The following is a 22,968-nucleotide window of genomic DNA, read 5'->3' as shown; positions in this document are numbered from 1 at the left end:
CCATTATTTTGTAAAGAAGAAAACTAACACCCTAAAACATTAAATGATTTCACCATGTCCGTCAGCCTTATGTAGATCTTCTGGTTCCAAATACTGTGTTCTTCCTGTTAAACCATATTGTTCCTGAGAAGAAATGAAATGATAAAATAATTGGGAAAACTACATCTTGGGAAAGCTAAAGAGATTTAAAGCTGTTTCTGCTAATGCGATTGTTGTCTCCACTTAAAAAATAACAGTAATAGAATGGAAGATGTCTGTTTTCATCAGTCATTGGGATTTTTCTGTGGGGCTAATGGTAGAGCAGAAGGATATTAAAGGAGATGTTTATAGCCCTAAAATTTTACTCATTTTAATTTTTAAAGGGAAGAGTGGCTTTGTGTTTAATGACTGCTCTTCAGTCTATTTTATATCATGTAAGGATCTGACAGTTTTGTTTTACATTTTATAGCTGCAGCTTATCTTCTGGTGTCCCTTATACCAAGCAATTCATTCCGCCAGATGTTCCGGTCAACAAGGTCTTTGCACATCCCAACCCGTGACCTTCCACTCAGTCCAGACACAACAGTAGTCCTACATCAGGTCTACAACGTGCTCCTTGGTTTGCTCTCAAGAGCCAAACTTTATGTTGATGCTGCTGTTCATGGCACTACAAAGCTAGTGCCCTATTTTAGCTTTATGACTTATTGTTTAATTTCCAAAACTGAGAAGCTGATGTTTTCCACATATTTCATGGATTTGTGGAACCTTTTCCAGCCTAAACTTTCTGAGCCAGCAATAGCTACAAATCACAATAAACAGGCTTTGCTTTCATTTTGGTACAATGTGTGTGCTGACTGTCCAGAGAATATCCGCCTTATTGTTCAGAACCCAGTGGTAACCAAGAACATTGCCTTCAATTACATCCTTGCTGACCATGATGATCAGGATGTGGTGCTTTTTAACCGTGGGATGCTGCCTGCCTACTACGGCATTCTGAGGCTCTGCTGTGAGCAGTCTCCTGCATTTACACGACAACTGGCTTCTCACCAGAACATCCAGTGGGCCTTTAAGAATCTCACACCACATGCCAGCCAATACCCTGGAGTGAGTAAAATTGATAACCCTTATATCTGTATCCTCAAGTTGGATAGAAATACCTGTTTTTCCCCTCTTGGGAAGTGGTGAAAAAATACAGGAGTATAGTCTAACTTTATTCTTAAAGATGACATGTATTTGTTTTCTTGAAAACATGTAAAATATTTTATGGTTATAAAGTTTATAAGTATATGGATAGTTTTTCTTAGATTGATGTTGAAATTTTCTCTAGTGGAACTTACTTATTGTAATTTATGGTTTTGTAAATGTGTCCTTCATATGTACCTAATGAAAAAAGTTAGCTTTGTGTTACAGTTTTAAGGAAGTATTTACTATTTTGATATTTATTATCAAGCTCTCTATGCTAAGCTAAGTTGTGAGGTAGACAATATTTTTATATTTGCTGTAGGATTGCCTAGAATTTTTTTCTCACACTACATTCAAGTGAATGAAATGGTTAAGGACTCTATTAGAATACAAATATATGCCGTCTAAATCTGATTCTTTTTTTCTCTACATACTATTTTAGGTTTTTATTAAAATTTCCCCCCTCCATATAAGGCTGTCATTCCTGGATATTTCTTTTCACTATTATCTTTTACTCTCCATTGTCAATGGAAAATTATACTAAGGGTATAAGTCCTGGAAGGGGAGTGCAGAACCCTTTTTAAAGCTGTTGTGAACTTAGAGGCCACAAACTGCTAATATTCTGAGTTTGCTAAATAGATGGTGGGAGTGGGGAGTAGGAAGAGCTTTTTCAAAACATTCAACATTTAAGAGTTCAATAAAAATAAAGGGTATTTTAAGGATTGGTAGCCTTGAATTGTGTACTGTACTCCTTTTTCCTGTTGGAAAAAAAGGACCATAACTGTTCTTTAGACATAATGTAGTGAAGTGTTTAGAATTTCTCACCTTGAAAGAATAACCTATTCCCAGTGAAGAGTTAGAATGCCTATAATAAAGAAAAGAAAGTGATTGTATGGAGTACCAAGAAACATTTAAAACCAAGGCTATAAGAATACAGAAGGAAAAGAATGAGAGGTTCTGCCTGACTTAGGGGTCAGGACAGGAATTACTAAGAGTAAATGGATTTGACATTCACATAAACAATACTTCATTTCATTACTAAACATGTCCATAGTTAAATATACCTTTGAAGGTTGCTGGGTGAGTGAGAATATCTCCTAATGTTGCTTCTTGCCCTTGACATCAATGAAATGTAACAGCTTTTATTGTAGAACTTATCTCTTAGAGATTTTGATGAAAATGGTGCTTAAATCAGTTTTTGCCAGGTAACCTGAACTGAATATCCATCAACCAAGAAAGATCATTCCAAATGTTGGCACCAAAGGGTTTTCTCAGAAATGGTCTTAATTGAGGGGTGTAAAATGTTTGTGACAAAGTAATGATTTCTCATTTATTAAAGAAAAGGGGGCAAAGGATTGTTGTAGCACGTCTCTGGATGCACATCTGAAATTACGAAACTTGGTCTTTAAACAGTATTAAGACTTAAAACTGAACTATATTAACTTACAGTTTTTTAATCTTTCTGAAATTCTATTTTGAGGTTTTCTTTTAATGAATTATATATGAAATTATAAAAATAGAATTCATTGCTAATTTTACAACTATTCTTGAATGGTAGTGTAATCAGACTTGTGTAATTTTTAAGAGCTGGCTAGTGAGCATAACATTCAGAATGAGAAGCACACATTCTAAAAAGTTGTAAGGCCCAGCCGGGCGTGGCTCAGCGGTTGAGCATCGACCTAGGATCCAGGAGATGGGGGTTCGATTCCCGGTCAGGGCACATGCCCAGGTTGTGGGCTGCAGCAGATCAATGAGTCTCTCATTATTGATGTTTCTATTTCTCTCTCTCCCTCTCCTTTCCTCTTTCTGAAATCAATAAAGATACATTTAAAAAATAAAAAAAGTAACATAAAAAGTTGTAGGATTAAAAAGATCACCATAATGCTTATTTGTTCTTTTTAGGCAGTGGAAGAACTGTTTAACTTGATGCAGCTGTTTATAGCTCAGAGGCCAGATATGAGAGACGAAGAATTAGAAGATATTAAACAGTTTAAGAAAACAACCATAAGTTGTTACTTACGTTGTTTAGATGGCCGCTCCTGCTGGACTACTTTAATAAGGTAAAAAGATGTTTTGTGGGGTTTTTGTTTTGTTTTGCCAAGTGAGGGGATGGGGACCATACTTTTACCAATTTAAATTATAACTGAAAGTTTACCAATTTTGTAAGGTTATTGGGGAAGCATTTATGCATTTAGTCCCCTTGGAAGAATTTATATTTTGAAAGTTAATGACCTACTTTTGAACAGGTTTTGTTTTGTTTTGGATTGTTTGTGTTTTATCAGAATTATAGAATTTTAAGGTTGAAAGGAATCTTAATATACAGTCTTCTACCTAAAGCTTGACATTTCCTCTATGGCAATCATCCAAATTTATGCTTGAACCAGGTCAGTTCTAGAGGCCTCCAGAAACAGCTTTTTTCATCTTTGGATGAGTCTCACTGTTAACGTTTTTTATTCTATTTAGCCCAGATCGCTCTGTCTTTTTTAACTATAGGAATTAGGCAAAACAAATCATGATCTTTACAATTAATTGTTCAGAGCAAATTAAAGTAGAGGTTAATTTCTTAAAATACTTCTATATATTACATCTAAGACTTGGAGGTGATGTCCTTTATTAGGCACACATTTCTTGGCATTACTTTCTTGAATACTATAATATCTTTAAAATTTTTTTTTAATTTATTGGGGTAGTATTGGTAAATAACATATAAATTTCATGTGTACAACTTTATAATATGACATTTGTATACTCTATTGTGTGCTCACCACTCAAGTCTTGTCTCCCCTCCTGTCACCATGTATGTGACCCGCTTTACCCTCTTCACCTTCCCCCTACTCCCCGTAATTCTAGTAGCCACCATTCTGTTGCCTGTATCTGTTTGTTTTTTTGTTTGTTCATAGTGTTGAACACTGTAGTATCTTAAGCTGTTCAACCCAAGATACTTATTTCAGATTATCTTCTTCAGAAAACTTTTCAATTTGAATTTTTATTAATACACAAAGTGCTTTTGCCGTGACTCTTTAAAGAAATTTGTTTTAAAAAATTGGCATTAATTTTGAATATATTGTTTTCCCAAGATTTACTACTTAAAGTTTATTTTCAATAAAAGATTTGGAGCTTTCTTAAAGTGGAAGGATTTCCAGTTGTACTACTTAACAGCAGTTTTCAGTACTTAATAATGAAATAAGGTCTGTTAACAAGAATAATAATGGCTTTTGGTGATTATTATATAAATTATTTTTAAGGCCACATGTTTTTAATGTTTTCCCCCTCATGTTCCTATTTTTTCCCAATAACCACCTAATGAGTGGTTTGATAATACAAGTGTATTTTTTTATTATCCAGAACTTAGCATAATTTAGAAGATAAACCCATTATAAAAATAAGCATTTTTTATATTAAAACGTTCAAAATATTCTTATTACACCTGTCTTCCACCATTGTGGATAAATTAAGAGTTGACTAGATACTGTTAGAAATAACTTTTAAGTTACTTAGAGGGTTTCATATTTAATATTTCCTTTTATTGCACTATTAAGAAATAGATGCAGTAGTTTCTTTTCTATAGGTAGGAATGTAGAGAGCCTAAATGACAGTATACTTCTGGTTTTTGTTTTTTGTTTTGTTTTTTATCAGCAAAGTGTTCTGTTCTGATTCAGAATCCTCAAATTAGACTTTATGTATTCTTCTAGTGCCTTCAGAATACTATTAGAATCTGATGAAGACAGACTTCTTGTTGTATTTAATCGAGGGTTAATCCTGATGACTGAGGTAATTATTTTATTGTAGATTTATTTCATTTAAATTTTCTCACCAAGATTTCTTGTTTTGTGGAGATTAAGAGTTTATTATTGTAGAGTGTTTTACAGGTATTTGGATTTTATACAGATAGTAAATGCTAATTTATATTCAGAGAATAATGAGGTCACAGTTCTTAGGGTGCTGTTTACATTTTCCATAGTAGTTCTTCTCCCCCTCAGTTAGTATTTAGAACAACCACTTGAAATAGACTAGTTTTATGCATTTTATTTGTAAGGATAGAAACAGAAGAAATTCATATGGTTTAATCAAGGAAACACAGTTTCTCAAGAGTGCACTTATTTGGTAGAGTTAAGAAACTCAGATTAGCATCGTAAGAGATAGCCAGTGAGACTGTTATAAGGTGGTTAAAACCAGCCATTCATTCTTCCCATAATTCTTGAACATACATCCTGTGAGATGATTTTAAGGCCACAGAGGCCCATTGTAACCTTTAGTCTACTAATGGAGGTAAGATGGAAGAGTATATGCCAAGGGTACTGTGAGATTAAGAGGTAGGGTAATTTCTGTCAGTTAATGGTATGGTAGAATAGGAATACAATGTGTTTGAAACTGTACTTTGAAGAATTTGGTCTTGGAATGATTAAGTGGAAGAGCATTTAGATAAATGACTTAATGGGCACAGGGGCAAGAAAGTTTTGATTGTGTATGAGAAATGCCAACTATTTCTGTTTGGCTAAAACAAAAGGTATGTGAAGAGCGGTAGTGAGAATTTCATTCTTTCATTCAACAGATGTTTGAATGTCTACTCTGTGCCAGGCATTGTGCTAGGCACTGGGGATACAGCAGTGAACAAGACAGACAGGGTTCCTGTCTTCACAGTTTACAGGTTAAGTGTCGCACAAGTACATCGTTCAGATTGTGTACTGCCACAGATTCTAGGCTATGAATTTGAACTGACCAAGAGGATTAGAAAAAAAGATGCTATGAAAGGGGGGGGCGAAAATCTTACTTTAATTAAGCTAATAGAGTTCAGAGGAGTTAATAGATTTAACAAACCAGTATGATTCAAGGAATTCCTACCTTTTTGAGCTCTTTTACCTCTTTCTTTTGAGTATGGCTGACAGCCATGTCACCATTTTCTTCCTTCAGAAGCCCTGAAAAGTTGGTTAAAGTTGTTTTATATTCTCCCTAAACTTCCTTTTGTTGCCTGCTGCCTTATAATCTCTAAGGCTTATAGTCTTAGAGCAACCAGTAATAAAAAGAAGAAAAATGTGATTAAACAAATTATTCCTTCAGACTAAAATGTGTACACAAAATATCAGAGCTCTGAAGTGTAAGGACTGTTGTGTATTTTAAAAGAGCTGAATGAGAATTTGACTTTTAGATAAAAAGCAAATACATTTGCTTTGTGTTCATATGCATATACATAGTCTGAGTCTAAAAACATCTGTCTAGGGAATGAGCACTACAGTTTTGTGGCTCAATAAAGTAAAAATGAAATGAAGTTTTCCATTTTTTAAATCACTTGTAGTCTTTCAACACGCTGCACATGATGTATCATGAAGCCACAGCTTGCCATGTGACTGGAGACTTAGTAGAACTTCTGTCAATTTTCCTTTCGGTATTGAAGTCTACACGCCCATATCTTCAGAGAAAAGGTTTGGCTATCCCTATTTCTTTCTTTTTTCTTTTTCTTTCTCTTTTTTTGTTGTTGTTGGGTTGTTGTAGTTGTTATTAGTTCAACTGTTAAAGAGCAAAATAAGGTATTTAGACCTTTTGGTTCAGAGAATCTGTTTTTATCTCTAGTCACAGAAGATGGGGTTGTTGCCAACTAATCATCAGGGACTGTTTATTATGACCTCCTGATATAAGACTGGAATGCTGTTTTTTGTTTTCTTTATACCTACCAAAAAAATAGGCATGTTATAAGAGTTAAGATACAGGAGACTGGAAAACATTTTTAGCACAGTTACAACATGAGTGTTTTGTGAAGGTTCTCCAAGCATGAAACTTCATGGCTTAGATTAGATCATTTTAGTTTCAAGAGAAATAACTATAAAAGTATCTCTTTTGTGCCCCTGTAAGATAGAGTGAACTCCGTACTTCATATAAATTTCTTTTAAAAATAGGATATATTCATCACTAAAATCCATGCTTTAAGAAATCTAGCAGGTTTAACAGCAGTAGCCATCTCATGAAGAGAGTCATAGGTTTTACCCAAGATGTTTATGTAATTAATTTGAATTTCTCAGTGTTAGTATTCTCTAGTTTACATAGAAAATAATTGTGAGGAGGTTTGATCTCAAATGGCATATTTATGTGTGTTTTTGTATTTGCAGATGTGAAACAGGCATTAATTCAGTGGCAGGAGCGAATTGAATTTGCCCATAAACTCTTAACTCTTCTTAATTCCTATAGCCCTCCAGAACTTAGAAATGCCTGTATCGGTAAGTTACTTAGAAACTATACCTGTGTAAAACCCTAGTGAAAGAACATTTTTGTGGGATTATTTTTTTGTAAAATGTGATGTTCTGTAGGGTTTGGAAAGACAGTTGTGCTTTTTATGTGTAACTTGCATTGGCCAAAGTGCAAGAAAATCGAATTTTATTTCTTAACATGCCAGTAATTACCTATATGATCATGGACAGTTCACTTAATATATCTGGAGAATTGTAAAGGGTTGTGGTGATTATTTTACTGAGTTCTTTTGCCTAAAGATACTTCATAGTAGCTGTTCATAGACTCCTAAGTATTTTTACCTTTTTATTGATTGCATATTCAAAATAAAGTAATAATTTGTGCCTGTTAAAGGACCCCCTCATTGAAAATTTATATTGAATTGTGGCTTAGAAGCCACTTTAAAGTCATCTTTAGAGAATATAACTGCCTATAACAATTTCTCAAAATAACATGGATTGGCTGTCATGTATCAGCAGTCAGTCTTGGCAAGCATTGACCTGATGGTCTGTGGAATTACTGGCCTATCCTTCTCCAGCAAGAGGAGAGAGGCGCATGGTGGTAATCTCTGATAGCCAAAATCTCTACCACTAGTCTGTGGTCATGAGCTTTACACCCCTGTGATTAGAGAATGTGAATCAGTCCAGCTAGCATTATGAAGTATCAAAAGTAGATTAAGGATTATTCCTTGGATTTGAAGAACTCTGAGCCTTAGATTCTTTGATATGTTTCTTTGGTTGATTTTATAAAGACACATAATGTGCATTAAATACTTCTCTCAGTGTGCTGCTACATGGTGTTTCTCTTGGATAAATAATACACAAAAAAATAGTTTTAAATTTTAGTTCATAAATGATGGCCCTTTTGTGGTTAATAACTCTGCTGATCCAGATTTGATTGAGCATCAGACAAAATTTCTTGTGGTGTCAGGAGCTAAAACAGTTTTAGACTGATTAAAACTTCACAGCTGCCACACTGCAGCTAGTCACTCAAAAAGGGTTTGTGAGTTTGAAAGTAACATGTAGACATACTCCAGTTTTTAATACCCAAATTGTGTTTTTATTTTCAGATGTCCTCAAGGAACTTGTGCTTTTGAGTCCCCATGACTTTCTTCATACTCTGGTTCCATTTCTACAACACAACCATTGTACATACCATCACAGTAATATACCAAGTACGTATTCATCTAGCCCAGTACTTGAATATGGTTGGCATTTAATCTTTCTGCACACTGAAACATGGAGATTTATTTTTTCCATTTATTCTTATTGTACACTTTTAATGTCTTAGTGTCTCTTGGACCTTATTTCCCTTGTCGAGAAAATATCAAGCTAATAGGAGGGAAAAGCAATATTCGGCCTCCGCGCCCTGAACTCAATATGTGCCTCTTGCCCACAATGGTGGAAACCAGTAAGGTATGTTGGGATGCCAGGAAAACCATGTTTCTATAGTACATAGTAATTTGAAATTTCCCCTCTGGCAGTTATGAGTATATTAGACTTAAATGACCATTTTGTGGATCCTAAAAAGATTTAGATTCATTTGGACTTTTCCTTAAAGTGCTCTGAAATGTTGGTTTAATATTTGCAAAATCAACAATAAGCACAAGTAGTAAGTTTTTTCCCCCCTCAAAAACTACCCTAATAGAAAAACTTATTAGTGTTTGTTACTAGGCTAAATTATAACTGGGTCATATATCTAAACCTGAAAAGTCAAGTTAGGTATTTACTATTGTTTAAATTTGGCCACATAGTCAATGACTTCTCTTACTTCCCTTTAATTATAATCCTTTGACCTAAGCCTTGTATCAAAATTAATAGATTTATCATTATTTGTAGTCTGATTTTTGTCCTCTTAACGCTTATTCTAAAATAATACTAATTCTAGATTATGGAGAGAAGGTACAGGATAATTTATTTTAGTTTCAACATTTTTTAAACAATTTTCCCCCTTTTATCCTCAACCCGCTTCATTCACACTCTCCCTTGCCCACTCTCTTTGTATCTTAAATATACTTAAGTTCTTATAAGATAAACTATTAAAAATAATTAACACTGTAGTAACTATTACAGAAATAATATGGAATCTATTTCAAAAATCAAATTTAATTTATTCTTGATTATATGTCTGTAGAGTTAAAGTGTCACATTTTAAACTCTTATAATAATTTTACTTTATTAAAGTATATAGAAATAATGGGTAATTTTAATTTGCACACTGAAAATAAATTTGTGACAGTTAATATCTTAACATTACTAGAAACTTGGAAATTAAAACTAGGTTCTTATAGAATTTAAATATTTAATCAGCTTTTTAGTTTAAATTTATTACATTTGCACAAAATATGCTCTTTAATTTATTATACAATTTAAGTGCAACCATTTTATCATCTTTAACCTTCAGGGCAAAGATGACGTTTATGATCGTATGCTGCTAGACTACTTCTTTTCTTATCATCAATTCATCCATCTATTATGCCGAGTTGCAATCAACTGTGAAAAATTTACTGAAACATTAGTTAAGCTGAGTAAGTATAAAAGATGAGCAGTAAATTCCACTGAATTATTTTAAGCCCCTAGCCATTCAGAAAGGGGAGGAAAAAAATGAGACAATCCTTTTTTTATTTTTTAAAGTGAATGTTTAAAAATATTAATTATTCTTGGGAACACTTTTATTTTTATTAAGAAAACACCAACTTACTGGTTTCCATTGAATAGTTCTGCCCAGAGTTTCAGCTGGCCTATAAAGTGTGGAGTAGGGCTGCTCACTTTTGTGCATAGAAGCCCAAGTCCTCCTCCATCTGCCCAGCAGAATTTAAAAACAAAAAACAAAAACTGCTCTGCTTAGGGAGACAGGCTTAGATGGATATCCCCAGCCCTGATCTTGAGGGTAAGTTGAGATCTATAGTGCCAGCTGTGCTTTGGAGCTGGTAACACCAAGAGCAAGCTGAGTAGGCTTGCTAGGGTGAAGCAGAGGTGCATATATGAGATAATTAGGAGGTAAGTCTCATAAAATAGAGGAGGTGAGTAAGAAGGGAAATTTGAAAAGGAATATGTGAGAAGTAGAAAACAAAACCATCAGTGAATTCTGAAGGGGGAAGAAAACTCTTAATTACTTAATAAGTAATATTGTCTCTCCAAGGATGTGTCTGAGAGCTGTTAGAGAATGCTCCCTTTGGGTGACATTTTTAGCTGATAAGTCTTTGGAAGACATGTAACCCTCCTCCAGGTGTCCCCTATCTCAGGACCTCAAGAGTTCTTAGGCTCTGTGTGTCTTGCTTCTTTAGGGATGATCCAGGATCCTCTCCAGTGTTCTTTAGTTTTATTTCAGAGCGTGGGAAGTAAAGTATTCATGGAATTATCACCCAGGTCAAGAAATAGAATATTACCATACCCTAGAAGTCCCCTTCCGCTCCTTCTCAATCACAACCTCTTCCTTCCTGTGGAAAAGGTTTTGATTCATTATCGGTAGGGCAAAAGCTGTGAATGTACCTTAGGTTTCATTATCCAAGAAGAAGGAAGTGGTAACAGCTGTCAGGGATAATTCTTCAGAAAAACCCATCTTATTGGTAAGTGATTAGAGCATCTTCAGATTTGAAAGGTTGTTTTTTCCACCTCTTACCCTTAGTTGGTGTGTGTGTGTGTGTGTGTGTGTGTGGCTGAGGTGCCAGCATGGGTGGTGGGAGGGGTAAGGATATGCTCAGATTGGCCATTTTATGATTGCACAGTTGGGTTGTAGCACTTGGTAAAAAGCAAAATCCTAGCAGTGGCAGTGATCAGATGTGAAAGAATATTCAGGAGACTTAGTAACACAGTCTTGAGGGGGACTTCTAAAGATGCTGACCTTAAGAAAAGTTCTTGGTAATTGTGTTCATATGATTTATACCAAAAATTATGTGAGGAGCTATTTTAGCTACTTGAATAGCTCTTATCAAATAATAAATGTTCTACCCTGTTTGGAACTGTATTCCTTATCAGCACAAATACACAGTTTCAGGGAAGTTAAACATGGAGGGGAGGAGGAGAGGGGAAAAGGACAACACACTTAGCTGGATCAACTTGCATAATATTTTAGACTCTCACCACTCTTACAACCATGAAGCACTGTTGATGCTACCTCATGGTATTTAGTTCTCTACATATGCATTATCTATAGAACTTCCTACAAGGACAGAGAAGTAGTCTCCATCTGCATCACCATCCATAATATGATAGCCACTAGTCATATGTGAGTGTTGAGAACTTGAAGTATGACTAAGGAACTAAATTTTTATTTTTTTAATTTTAACCAAATTAAATTTAAAGAGCCAGGTGTGGCTGGCGGTTAGTGTATTGAATAGCACAACTCTAAATAGAAACCAAGACGTTCACAAATGAGCAGGATAAAAAATTTTCATGGTTAGATCTTAGTTAATGCAGAAAATCAGATATGAAGACAAAGACCTAAAAACATTGCTTTCCTTATGCCTCTTGTAAATGTAGAGATTATGCCTCACTGTTTAAAGTTAACTCCTCCTTCTAGTTGAAATGATTATTTCCAGGGAGAGGCATCTAGGAATGTAATGGAGAGCAGAGAGTTAATTGGGAGTTTTAATTTGTATAATTTCTTCAGGAAATTATATTTGGCGATAAGGAGAGGGAAGGGTAAGTTTAAATTGGTTATATTCTTACTCATTTGAGTTTTGAAGTTAGATCAACCAAGGACCCAGAATATTGTGACCACCATCCACAGATAAGATTGTCTCAAGACCAATACTGGATTGCAGGTTATTTCCAGTTTTGAAGAAAAGTCTTTGTGGTAATTCTTATTTTGGTAACTGAGCAGATTTTAAGATTGTTAGGGGATAAAAAGGAATTATTTAATAACTGTAGATTAGAATTGCAGGGGATAGAGTCGCAAGTACTGAATTGTAAACAAAGGGAGGGTGGAAGTACTTTTGAAGTGAGGACAGTCAGGCATGGGTTTAGGGGAGACAAGTGGGAAGAGAATTCAGGGAGGGTGAACAAACCTATTGACTGCCATGTGAAGTAACTGAAACCACAATATTTTGATATTAAAATAGCAGAGTTTAGCTAGAAAAGTTCTGACAAAGAAGAATAGTAAGAGGGACTAGCACTATTGATTTCTAAATACTTATTAAAGATACAGTAATTTGTTTTATTTTTTAGTATTTATTATATATGTAGTTCACAATTCAAAACAATATCAAAAGGTACACATCATCGTATCACTCACAGCCTCCTACCACTTTTATTTTTTATCTTTTTTTTTGCATAAAAACAGCAAGTATGGATTATTTTTCTCCTTTCTTACATAAAAGTCACATTACATTAAAACCATGTGATGCAGATATGGAAAAATGAGCTCCCAAACAAATATAAGGATATATGAGGACACATCAGATCAATGGTGAATGTGTGGTATTGAGATAATTGGTTAGCTGTCTGGAGAGAAGGCCCAGGAGACTTTAATACCTGCTTCACTCCTTAGACCAAAATACATTCCAGGAGGATTAATGATTTAATTGTTAAAAGTAAAATCATAGAAATATTAGAGAAAAATATAGAATGATGCAGATACCACCTTGAGATTTGAAAGGCCATCTTAACGCTGGAAACAAAACCCAGAAACAATAAGAAACTGAAAATTTTGTCTACATAAAAATTAAAAATACTATATATTTTAAAATGCCATAAAGTGAATGAAAATACAAACAACTAATGGGAAAAATATTTGCATTCATAACAGATAAATGGCTAATATTGCCAAATAACAAAGAGTGTTTAGGATTCAGTATGATGGTAAAGAATATAAAGTTAAAATAAGCAAACACCATGAATAAGCAGTATACACACACACACACACACACAGTACATGTTTGGTAACCATATAAGAAGTTGCCCAACCTTAATATATAAAGAAAGCAAATAATTTTTTTTTTTCAACTGCTAAAGTTTAGATAATATGCATGTTTGGGGAAAAGAAACGATCTTACAGCATAGTCAGTTTGGAGAGGCACTTTGGCATTATCAATTTAGATTGTTCATGCCCTTTGATACAGCAATACTAGATCTAGAAATCCACCCTACTCTACTCATAAGCATGTACAACAATATACATAGGATCCCCCCCCCCCCCCACTTAGTGTTAAGTAAAAATTGGAAACAACCCAATGTCCATTAACAGAAGCTTAGTTAAGTAAACCAAAGTTTAGCTTTTAAAATAAAAGGGTGGGAATTGACCGTGGGTTATGTGAAAAAGATAAATTGGAAAACTATGCAGAACATGACTACACTTTTTTTAACCAATGTATTTTTAAAGATTTGGTTTTTAAAAAATTTTTTTAGAGAGGGAGAGAGAAGGGAGGGATGGAGATTTTGTATTTGGGAAACAACAAGAGTTTAAAGTAATATAGAAAACTTGTACTGCAAATTCTAATACCATTTTTTTAGGTTCTGTATAGTTTATGCAGAATTAACAAGATGCTCAAGAATCAAACTTAACGGGTCCTTAGATTTCATCATTTAGTTAAATAATTTTCAGAGACAAAACAAGAATCTAATAACACCTTTATTATTTAACATTGTTTTGGAAAGTTTGCCTAATGCATTAATAACCAAAAGTAAAAAAAAAAAAAATGGATTTTCTTGCAAGTAACATTATGATGTACCTAGAAAATCCATAATCTTCAAATCTCTAGAATTAAAAAATTAGTATAGTTGGTAAAAGTAAACATGTTAAAATTTCAAATTATTAAAAGCACAGCACTGGTTCATGCTTTACCTTTTTGTGATGTCAAGGTGGTACTGATTGGGTAAGCAACTGGTTAGCCGTTTCCAAAGAGGCTTCTTAAGGTGAATATACTTCAGAACAGGGCCAATCATTTAGTGCAGATCAGAAGCCAGCTTTTACCAGTCCACCAAATGCAAATCCCTTTATCCTAGGCTAATACATGGTAATTATATTTAATAAACATATTTATAATTCTACTTATTATACCAATTTGTTAATTTACATAGAAAAAGAACTGGCACAGGTATCTGAATATTCTGTGGTAGGACCAGCAGATTTTTTCCAGTAACCTACATGGGAAGCACAACAGTAGGTTATTTGGTGGTTTGAAGTCAGACAAGGGAAATTAGAAGCATCAGATGTGTGATAGTCTTAGGCTAGGATGTCTTGGTGATTCAGTCTCGCAGTGGAGTATTAGTTATGGGCCTTTCATCCATTGGCTAAAGCTATCACTTCCTGTGGATAATGCTGGGATATGGTAAATACTCCTATAGAAAACTAGACAGAGAATCGTAACACAATTCAGATAGGAGAAACCCTAACTAGTAAATATACATACGCAATGTTTCATCCTCACAGCAATCATCTGAACTCCATTTTACCTACAAAAGCAGTTTTTAAAAGATTTTTCTTTTAATACACCCAGCAGTGTCTATGGTATAAGGTGTTAGTAATGAAGAAAAGGTATGTTTGCAACAGTTGTTGATTATTGTATATTAGTTCCTTTGTGACTAGGGGATGAAGAAAGATAAATGTTCAGAAGCTAGTAGCTTTTAGGCCTGCCCATCCCATTTTACTGAGACAAAGCTTAGATATGTGCCTGAGAACTTTGGTGATTGCATCTCCCTGTGCTTTCCACCCAGTAAGTGAGACTCCCCAGGAGGTATTGGAGGAGTGTGTGGAGTAGAATGGTATTGGTCTCTACCGTGAGTCACAGAGCCAAGATACACCTGGTCCTCAGTGTTCTGTGAAGATGCTAGAAAGAAACTGAAACTGTTGCTCTGAAGGAATGACCTTCCTTCCAAAGGAGGTGCCACTCGGAAAAGGGAATAGGTTAGACTATGAAAGAGGTTTCCTTAGCTTACTGTGGGCATGTTTTCCAGAGTGGTATACAAGATGGCTCAGGGAAAATAGTTTTTATATTAATAAATATGCGTGATCTTAACTGGATTACAAGAATACATAATTACTACCTCAAACCCATGATTTAGAATCAGATAAATCTGGGGTAGACATAAGTATATTGCTTACGGGCATTTGGAATGAACCTGAGCAGATTACATAATCTCTCAGATAATTTCCTCATCCAAAAAAGGGGGCGAAAATGAGGCTAATGCCTCCCAAAAAAGTGTGATTATCCGACATACCTAGCACAGGAGATGCCAGTATGTGTTTTGCTTCCTCACAAAAAATAAAGATATTTGCATCAGAATATCATTGAAAGTGATCTAGATTATAGAGTGCCCCCATGGGGTTTTTTTGTTTGTTGTGGTAGTATTGGCTTTTTGGTAGTTAATGGAAAATAGGAATAAAGATTGTTTTACTTTGCTGGGTATTTGGAGAAAAAAGAATAAAGACCAGAGAAATATAAATTGTAGTATACAATCTGCTTTCCATAAGAGGGTTTATGTTAGGGCAGCCTCTAGTTCAGGGCTGGCAAACTTTGTGCAAAAGGACTAGATATTAAATATTCTAGGTTTGCAGGCCATATGTGATCTCTGTCGCATATTCTTTGTTTGGCTGTTGTTTTTTTATACTTCTTTAAAAATGTGAAAGCTCATTTTAGCTCACATGGCCATACAGAAATATGGTGTGGGCCATTCATTGTTTGCCAGCCCCTGCTCTACTTTTATGGGTAATTATGATGCTGGGATATAGGGGTATAGATGCTTTCTTCCCTGTAACCAACAGTTTTGTTGACATGCCCTTGTTTGCTTATGCATATTGGATAAAGGAGAAAGATGATAGAGTTTCCTTGGGTCTTTATAAAGGGATTAATCTTGACAGGAAAATAAATAGGCTTACCTACAAAAGGGAGTTGAGGCATCTTTGGATGGCTCAATTGGGTAACTGATCTGACTTCCCTTTCCAAAATTTTCTCAAATCTTTGGTCTAACTCAGAGGTTTGCAAACAGAAGCCTGCATGCTGCTGCTATTGTATAACCAGTGAGCTACCTGCAAGCTTAGAGGGGTTTTGCTTTTTAGGTAGTTTAAAAAACACATACACAACTAGATTATTCTAAATATTTTGTGACACATGAAACCACATGAGATTTAAATTTCAGTCTTCAAGTTCTGTTGAAAGACAGCCACACCCATTCATTTAGTGTTGCCTGTGACTGCTTTCACAGTGCCTCTGCAGAGTTGAGTAGTTAGATCATATGGCCACAAAGACTAAAAGATTTACTGCTTGGCCCTTTACAGAAAAGTTTGCTGACTTCAGGTCTAACTTACAATTTTGTTTAACAGAGGAGGTAGCTTTTACTGTATTTCTCCTCCATGATTATACTTTTCCTAAGGGTGGGAGTGCGGAGTATGGGAAATTAATTTCAAACTGTGTTATCGCAATTTCTGTGTTTTGAGAGGTGGTAGGGCATAGGGTACGGGAATGGATTTCTTAAAGACATACTTGACATCTGGAACAGTCAAGAAGAGGAAAGGGTAGCACACTGACATACAGCTAAGTATGGTCTATCCAAAGGATCCTGGAGACAGGGCTAGAAGCTGTTAGACTCAGAGCAGTGTTTACCTCTCCCTATCTTTAGAGAAGGTAAAAGAGGAAGTAATATGTTCTCTAATTCTGAATATCCTCTTTTTGACCTTATGAAAGTGCTCCTGAGCACACACAGACAGATACTCCGCCTTGCAGTCTAGCTATTGCATGAAAATTTTCTAATAGGCAGAGTGGTGTCTTAATTCAAGAAAGCTTTGGAACCACTTGGCAGTAACCTTTACTAAACTGTCCCAAATAAAGCTCCAGTACTCAAAGAACAGAATTGGTTTAAGTTGCCTCAGATCCTTCTGACCAGGAATGAGGTGTGGGATATAAATAAGTTCAAAGTGTACTGCATTCTAAATTATTTAACTGGTTAAAACATTGGAATGAATTCTTCCCTTTAAGTATTTTACATATTCCTAAAACATGTGGAAAATATGCCTAGTTATGAGTAGAAATAGCTATTATATTGTACCTGCATTGCAGTCAGTACCTCAGTAGTGCAATTTATAACCTATTCTGATTTCTTTTCAAATATTAGGTATCCTAGTTGCCTATGAAGGTTTGCCTCTTCATCTTGCACTGTTCCCCAAACTTTGGACTGAGCTATGCCAGACTCAGGTAAAGAAAATTGAGTTTTAGATGATTTGGTCTTTAATCTTATTTGACCCATACGGTCAGTGATTTTAGAAACAATGGGATGAAAGCTGGCTTGATACTGGGGATATTTTAGAAATCTTGGTAGGTAATCTATGATTAAGGAAATAATAGCTACTAAGCACTGGGCATCTAGTTCTTTGAAGTTTTTTACTTCAGTAGATTTGTATCACAGGGTATTTCACATAAGCTGTTTATAATTGAATGCCTCATTTGTGGGTCAATATCAGTAGTTGTGGTAAAAATCCAAAACAAGGAGATATTAGGGAAATACATACGCCACTTCTTGCTCTCCCTACCCTGCCCCCATCTGTCTCTTGCTCCCCTCCACCGTTGCTGCTCCCTCCACCATTCCAAAAGCTCTAGCAGAAACTACTTCAGCAGTCTGTCCTTGAACTCTTATCTGTTAACTTCGAAGTAGTTTTCAAATCTGATGTGCATGTTTTCTTAACAATCTCATTGAGAACAGAAAACACTGTACCCTTCCTACCTTAAGTATCTGAGAGCCAACCTCTTAAAATAGAGTGGGCACCTAAACATCGACTTGTTAAATTGTGGAGGGAGAATGTCAAGGAGAGGGGGAGAAATCAGATTGGTCCTGAGGTTGGGCTCATTCCTTAGGTCAGGCATAAAGGATCCCCACTCTTTTAGACTCTGAAAAAAACTATTATTTTCCTGCCTAGTTGCATCTGCTCATTTCCAGAGAAAGAGATGAGTTTGTTAACCTTCCTTTGGCATAAACCTTTACCCATGTTATAGTGAATTACTTTGGTCCAACCTCCTGCCCAGGCAATAGTGCTCTGTATATTCTCCTAATGGATGTGTGTCACTTGGTACTGTGATAGTTGTTTCTCTATCTCATTGTCCCTAACTGCAAGCTCCTCAAGTGCAGAGACTTTGTCTGAGTCATTTCTGTCCCCTGAAGAAATGTCATTTTGGTTTCTATAGTAGGAATCTTTGAAGGCTAGACACATTGATTACATGGTTTAGTACTTAGTAGACATTCAGAAAAATGACTTGCTGGTTGATTTTTGAGCTGAGTGGTCTCTTTAGTAAATTAAAGCAGATTATATCTCTGCTTTTTCCTTCTCTGTTGCTGATCTTCTTGATTTGGCGGGGTGGTACTGTACTCTGCCACCACCTACTGCTTCCCCATTGCTCTGCACTCTACTACTCCCTTTATTTGGCTTTTTTCCCCACAGAATTCACCATCCCTCCAAACTTCCCTTAAAACAGCCAAACCAACCCAACTAAGGCTTTCAAAGCCCCTGCAAGTAATCCTGTGCAAGAAACATAGGCAGTAGGCAGAGGCTGTGACTGGTAGAATAAGGGGGGTTTTTCTTGACACCAAAAATCTGAAGTCCTGGGTCCTGGTCCTACTCAACTCCTCTAATTTCTTGGGTGACCTTGAGTGTTAATTATTTACTATAGTTGCTTACTGTAATAAAACATATAAATATATAATACAGATATTATCTAAACTTTTGTCCTATTTTTTAAAGTCTTGTCTCCCATGTAAATCACCTATTATTAAAACACATATAAGTAATTAGGGAATATATCTACTTAAAGACATACTACTTGTGTTTAAGAGCCATGACCATTTGAAAACAGGAAAACCAAATTTTAGTGAAATTTCCATATATTGGGACCCACTAATTTTCTGTGTGAGGTAATTAAGAAAAGAGGTTTGCTGTTTACCTTTGCACTATTTATGGGGGGAAAGGATTTTAACAAACAAATTACTACTGCTAATGAGATCATACAGTAAAAGTTTTAACTCAGTTTAGAGAATACATTTAATTCTTAAAATTTTCTCTGCCTGTCCTTTGGTTACCTATTAACTATCCATTAATTGGTTCCCTAAAAACATTGTCCAGTCCCTTAATTCTTGTAATGCTAGATAATAAAGCTGCTGCAGTATTTTAAAGAAAATACTTGTTCAGCTCTGCCATTCAGACTTTTTACAAGTCTGTCCCGCTAACACTCACCCATGGAGTCCAAGTTAGTAATATTTTGATTGATCGGGAGGACATTTGCTGTTACTGAAAGTTTAGTAGACTGAGTTACAAGTGGCTTTTCCAGTCACATGTACAGACTCCGCCATATATCATAAGCAGTGTGTTTAAGGGTTACAGTCATTTCAGCGCTCACCCATCAGTCTTCTTCTCCCCACTTTAGTCTGCTCTGTCAAAAAATTGCATCAAGCTTCTGTGTGAAGATCCTGTTTTTGCAGAATATATAAAATGTATCTTAATGGATGAAAGAACCTTCCTAAACAACAACATTGTCTACACATTTATGACTCATTTTCTTCTAAAGGTATGTTGTACTTTGAAAACTCAAAATATTACTTCCAGTTAGTTAATGGTTGTGTTTTCATTATGTTGGTCTTTTGGAGATTTTTTTTAATCCCTTTTTTCAGGTTCAAGGTCAAGTATTTTCTGAAGCAAACTGTGCCAATTTGATCAGCACCCTTATTACAAACTTGATAAATCAGTATCAAAACCTGCAGTCTGATTTCACCAACCGAATTGAAATGTCCAAAGCAAGTGCTTCATTAAATGGGGTAAGAACTGTGGAAGGGAATAGTCATGTACTTCAGAACTTCCTTAAATCAACTTTAAATTTGGCCTTACTATGATTTTATTATACCTTTATTATTCAAACTCTAGAAGTCAAATATGATGAAAAAAACTATTCAAATTTTTAAAAATTTGTTCACTGTGCCTTTTATGTATATAGCACACACTTTTAAATATTTTTATTTTTTAGGGAGAGAGAAACATCAATGTGAGAAGGAAACATTGATTGGCTGCCTCCTGCATGGCCCCTACCATGCACCCTGGGCATGTCCCCCGACCAGGAATCAAACTGACAACCTTTCGGTGTATAGGGTGAAAAACAACCAACTGAGCCACACCAGCCAGGGTGCACACACTTTCTATTTATTACCTTAGAAGACATGAGCTAATGCCATGAAATACTAATGGCAGTATGACCACTAAAAGCCATCCCCTTTATCTTTTCTTTACATTTTTTGAAACAATTACTTGTGATGTTTCTGTTACTGCTTATGGCTCATAAGTAACTAAGCAGTCAGATTAATGATCTGCCTATTATAAAGCCAGTTAAAACTAGAGAATTAGTAAGTGGCCTTTTATAGACTCCCATGGTAGCCATGCCATAGAGTAATGGAACACGTGTGCTAACACATATCCAGCAGCAGTTTCCCAAGCAACAAAATGCTTAGATGCCAGAACAGATAAGTGAGGAAGACCTTACTGTTTTCCACATCCTCCCAAAATTAACATATCTGAACAACTGATTTCTAGATTAATAAGGCCTAAATTTCTCACAGATCATTCAGGGTTTGTTTTTTAAATTCCTGTGTAAGTTCTGTTTTGATTGTAAAAACAATTTGATTGTTCAGTTCAACTTTTTTAGTGGTGTGGTGCATAAAATAATGGTATTAGTGACTTAGAACCGATGATATATAGTATCATAGCATGGGCTTTCTAGTTCCATCATTCTTCTAAAAATACCAGGGAAGCCAGGGTAGGTTCCTGGGAGAGTAAATACGTGCATTGAACTGTGAACAGAGTGCGTCACATGTTGACTTTAGGAGTTGAAATGTTCATGTCTGGATTCTTGTAGGACCTACGGGCACTCGCTTTGCTCCTTTCGGTACACACTCCCAAACAATTAAACCCAGCTCTAATTCCAACTCTGCAAGAGCTTTTAAGCAAATGCAGGACTTGTCTGCAGCAGAGAAATTCACTCCAAGAGCAAGAAGCCAAAGAAAGAAAAACTAAAGGTTAGCTTTATGGACCAGTATTACCTTTAGGGTGGGAGAAGGGAATACACTTGGTGTAACTGCGTTGTAGCTCTATGTTCACTTTGGCCTCCTAAATGTAAATGCTGTAAAGGAAATTTTCCACAATCACTCCCTTCCTCAGTGTGATCTTAGTGACTCCTTTCACAGAAGTTTGTTTGGATATCTTCACAGATGATGAAGGGGCGACTCCTGTTAAAAGAAGGCGTGTTAGCAGCGATGAGGAACACACTGTAGACAGCTGCATCAGCGACATGAAAACAGAAACCAGGGAGGTCCTGACCCCAACTAGCACTTCAGACAATGAGACAAGAGACTCCTCAATTATTGATCCAGGAACTGAGCAAGATCTTCCTTCCCCTGAAAATAGTTCTGTTAAAGAATACCGAATGGAAGCTCCTTCTTCGTTTTCAGAAGATATGTCAAATATCAGGTCACAGCATGCAGAAGAACAGTCCAACAGTGGTAGGTTTGAAGAGTGTAAAGAATTCAAAGACCTCCACTGTTCCAAGGATTCTAACTTAACTGAGGAAGAATCAGAGTTCCCCTCTACTTCTATCTCTGCAGTTCTGTCTGACTTAGCTGACTTGAGAAGCTGTGATGGTCAAGCTTTGCCCTCCCAGGACCCTGAGGCTGCTTTATCACTCAGTTGTGGCCATTCCAGAGGACTCTTTAGTCACATGCAGCAACACGACATTTTAGATACCCTGTGCAGAACCATTGAGTCTACGATCCATGTGGTCACAAGGATATCTGGCAAAGGAAACCAAGCTGCTTCTTGACATTAGATGTAGCATGTCTACTTTTAAGGCTCCCTTACCCCCCAATGCTGTTTGTATAAGTTTTGCTTATTTGTTTTTGTGCTTCAGTTTGTCCAGTGCTCTCTGCTTGAATGGCAAGATAGATTTATAGGCTTAATTCTTGGTCAGGCAGAACTCGATGAAAAAAACTTGCATCTTCAGTATACTTTCTAAAGGGCAATCAGATAATGGATATGTTTTATGTAATTAAGAGTTCACTGTAGTGGCTTTCATTTAATATGGCCGTCTGGGAGGAACAGGGTTCCCTGGCCCTGTACAATGTAATTTAAACTTACAGCATTTTTACTGTGTATAATATGGTGTCTTCTGTGCCAGTTTTGTACCTTATAATAGAGGCAGGTTGCCTCCGATCGCTGTGGTTCTTATTATCAAAATTAAGTTTACTTGTATACGGAACAACCACAAAAAATTTGATTCTGTAAAGAATCCTCTTTAGCTGTGGCCTGGCAGTATATAAATGGTGCTTTATTTAACAGAATACCTGTGGAGGAAATAAAGCACACTTGATGTAAAAATAATTGTTTTATTTTTATTGACATGACTGATTGCTATTCTGTGCACTTAATTAAACTGATTGTGATTACTTTTCATTTGTTTACATACGTTGCTTCAGTCTTCTCAGATGAAAGTAATGAGAAAACTGTGAAAGGGGGAAGCACTTACCCATTATATTCTATTTCATTAGAGGTGTGAGTGGCAGTCCAGAAAGTAATTTATTCCCATAGACTTTTCAATCCTATCCACCCTGAAGTGCTTAAGTGCTGCAG

At 35.8% G+C, this 22,968-nt stretch overlaps 1 protein-coding gene across 4 annotated transcripts in view; it reads left to right on the top strand.

Moving 5' to 3' along the window:
* The window catches only part of USP34 (ubiquitin specific peptidase 34), a 183,752-nt gene extending 160,961 nt beyond the window's left edge, over positions 1–22,791 (top strand). For 2 of the 4 annotated variants that reach the window (XM_087823585.1, XM_087823584.1), the window contains 13 exons: positions 449–1,083; positions 3,064–3,221; positions 4,854–4,932; positions 6,455–6,581; positions 7,263–7,370; positions 8,450–8,554; positions 8,671–8,795; positions 9,784–9,907; positions 17,430–17,509; positions 19,727–19,867; positions 19,971–20,114; positions 21,203–21,362; positions 21,555–22,791. In XM_087823585.1, the coding sequence (XP_087679711.1) occupies positions 449–1,083; positions 3,064–3,221; positions 4,854–4,932; positions 6,455–6,581; positions 7,263–7,370; positions 8,450–8,554; positions 8,671–8,795; positions 9,784–9,907; positions 17,430–17,509; positions 19,727–19,867; positions 19,971–20,114; positions 21,203–21,362; positions 21,555–22,162 (2,594 nt within the window). In that variant the 3' untranslated portion in view covers positions 22,163–22,791. The remainder of the gene's footprint in view (positions 1–448; positions 1,084–3,063; positions 3,222–4,853; positions 4,933–6,454; positions 6,582–7,262; positions 7,371–8,449; positions 8,555–8,670; positions 8,796–9,783; positions 9,908–17,429; positions 17,510–19,726; positions 19,868–19,970; positions 20,115–21,202; positions 21,363–21,554) is intronic. The other 2 variants (XM_087823588.1, XM_087823587.1) reach the window with 2 other exon arrangements.
* The last annotated feature ends 177 nt before the right edge of the window (positions 22,792–22,968 follow it).

The sequence above is a fragment of the Miniopterus natalensis genome, chromosome 13, assembly GCF_054644295.1.
Source record: "Miniopterus natalensis isolate mMinNat1 chromosome 13, mMinNat1.hap1, whole genome shotgun sequence".
NCBI lineage: Eukaryota > Metazoa > Chordata > Mammalia > Chiroptera > Miniopteridae > Miniopterus > Miniopterus natalensis.
This window is presented reverse-complemented; position numbering and strand designations above follow the sequence as displayed.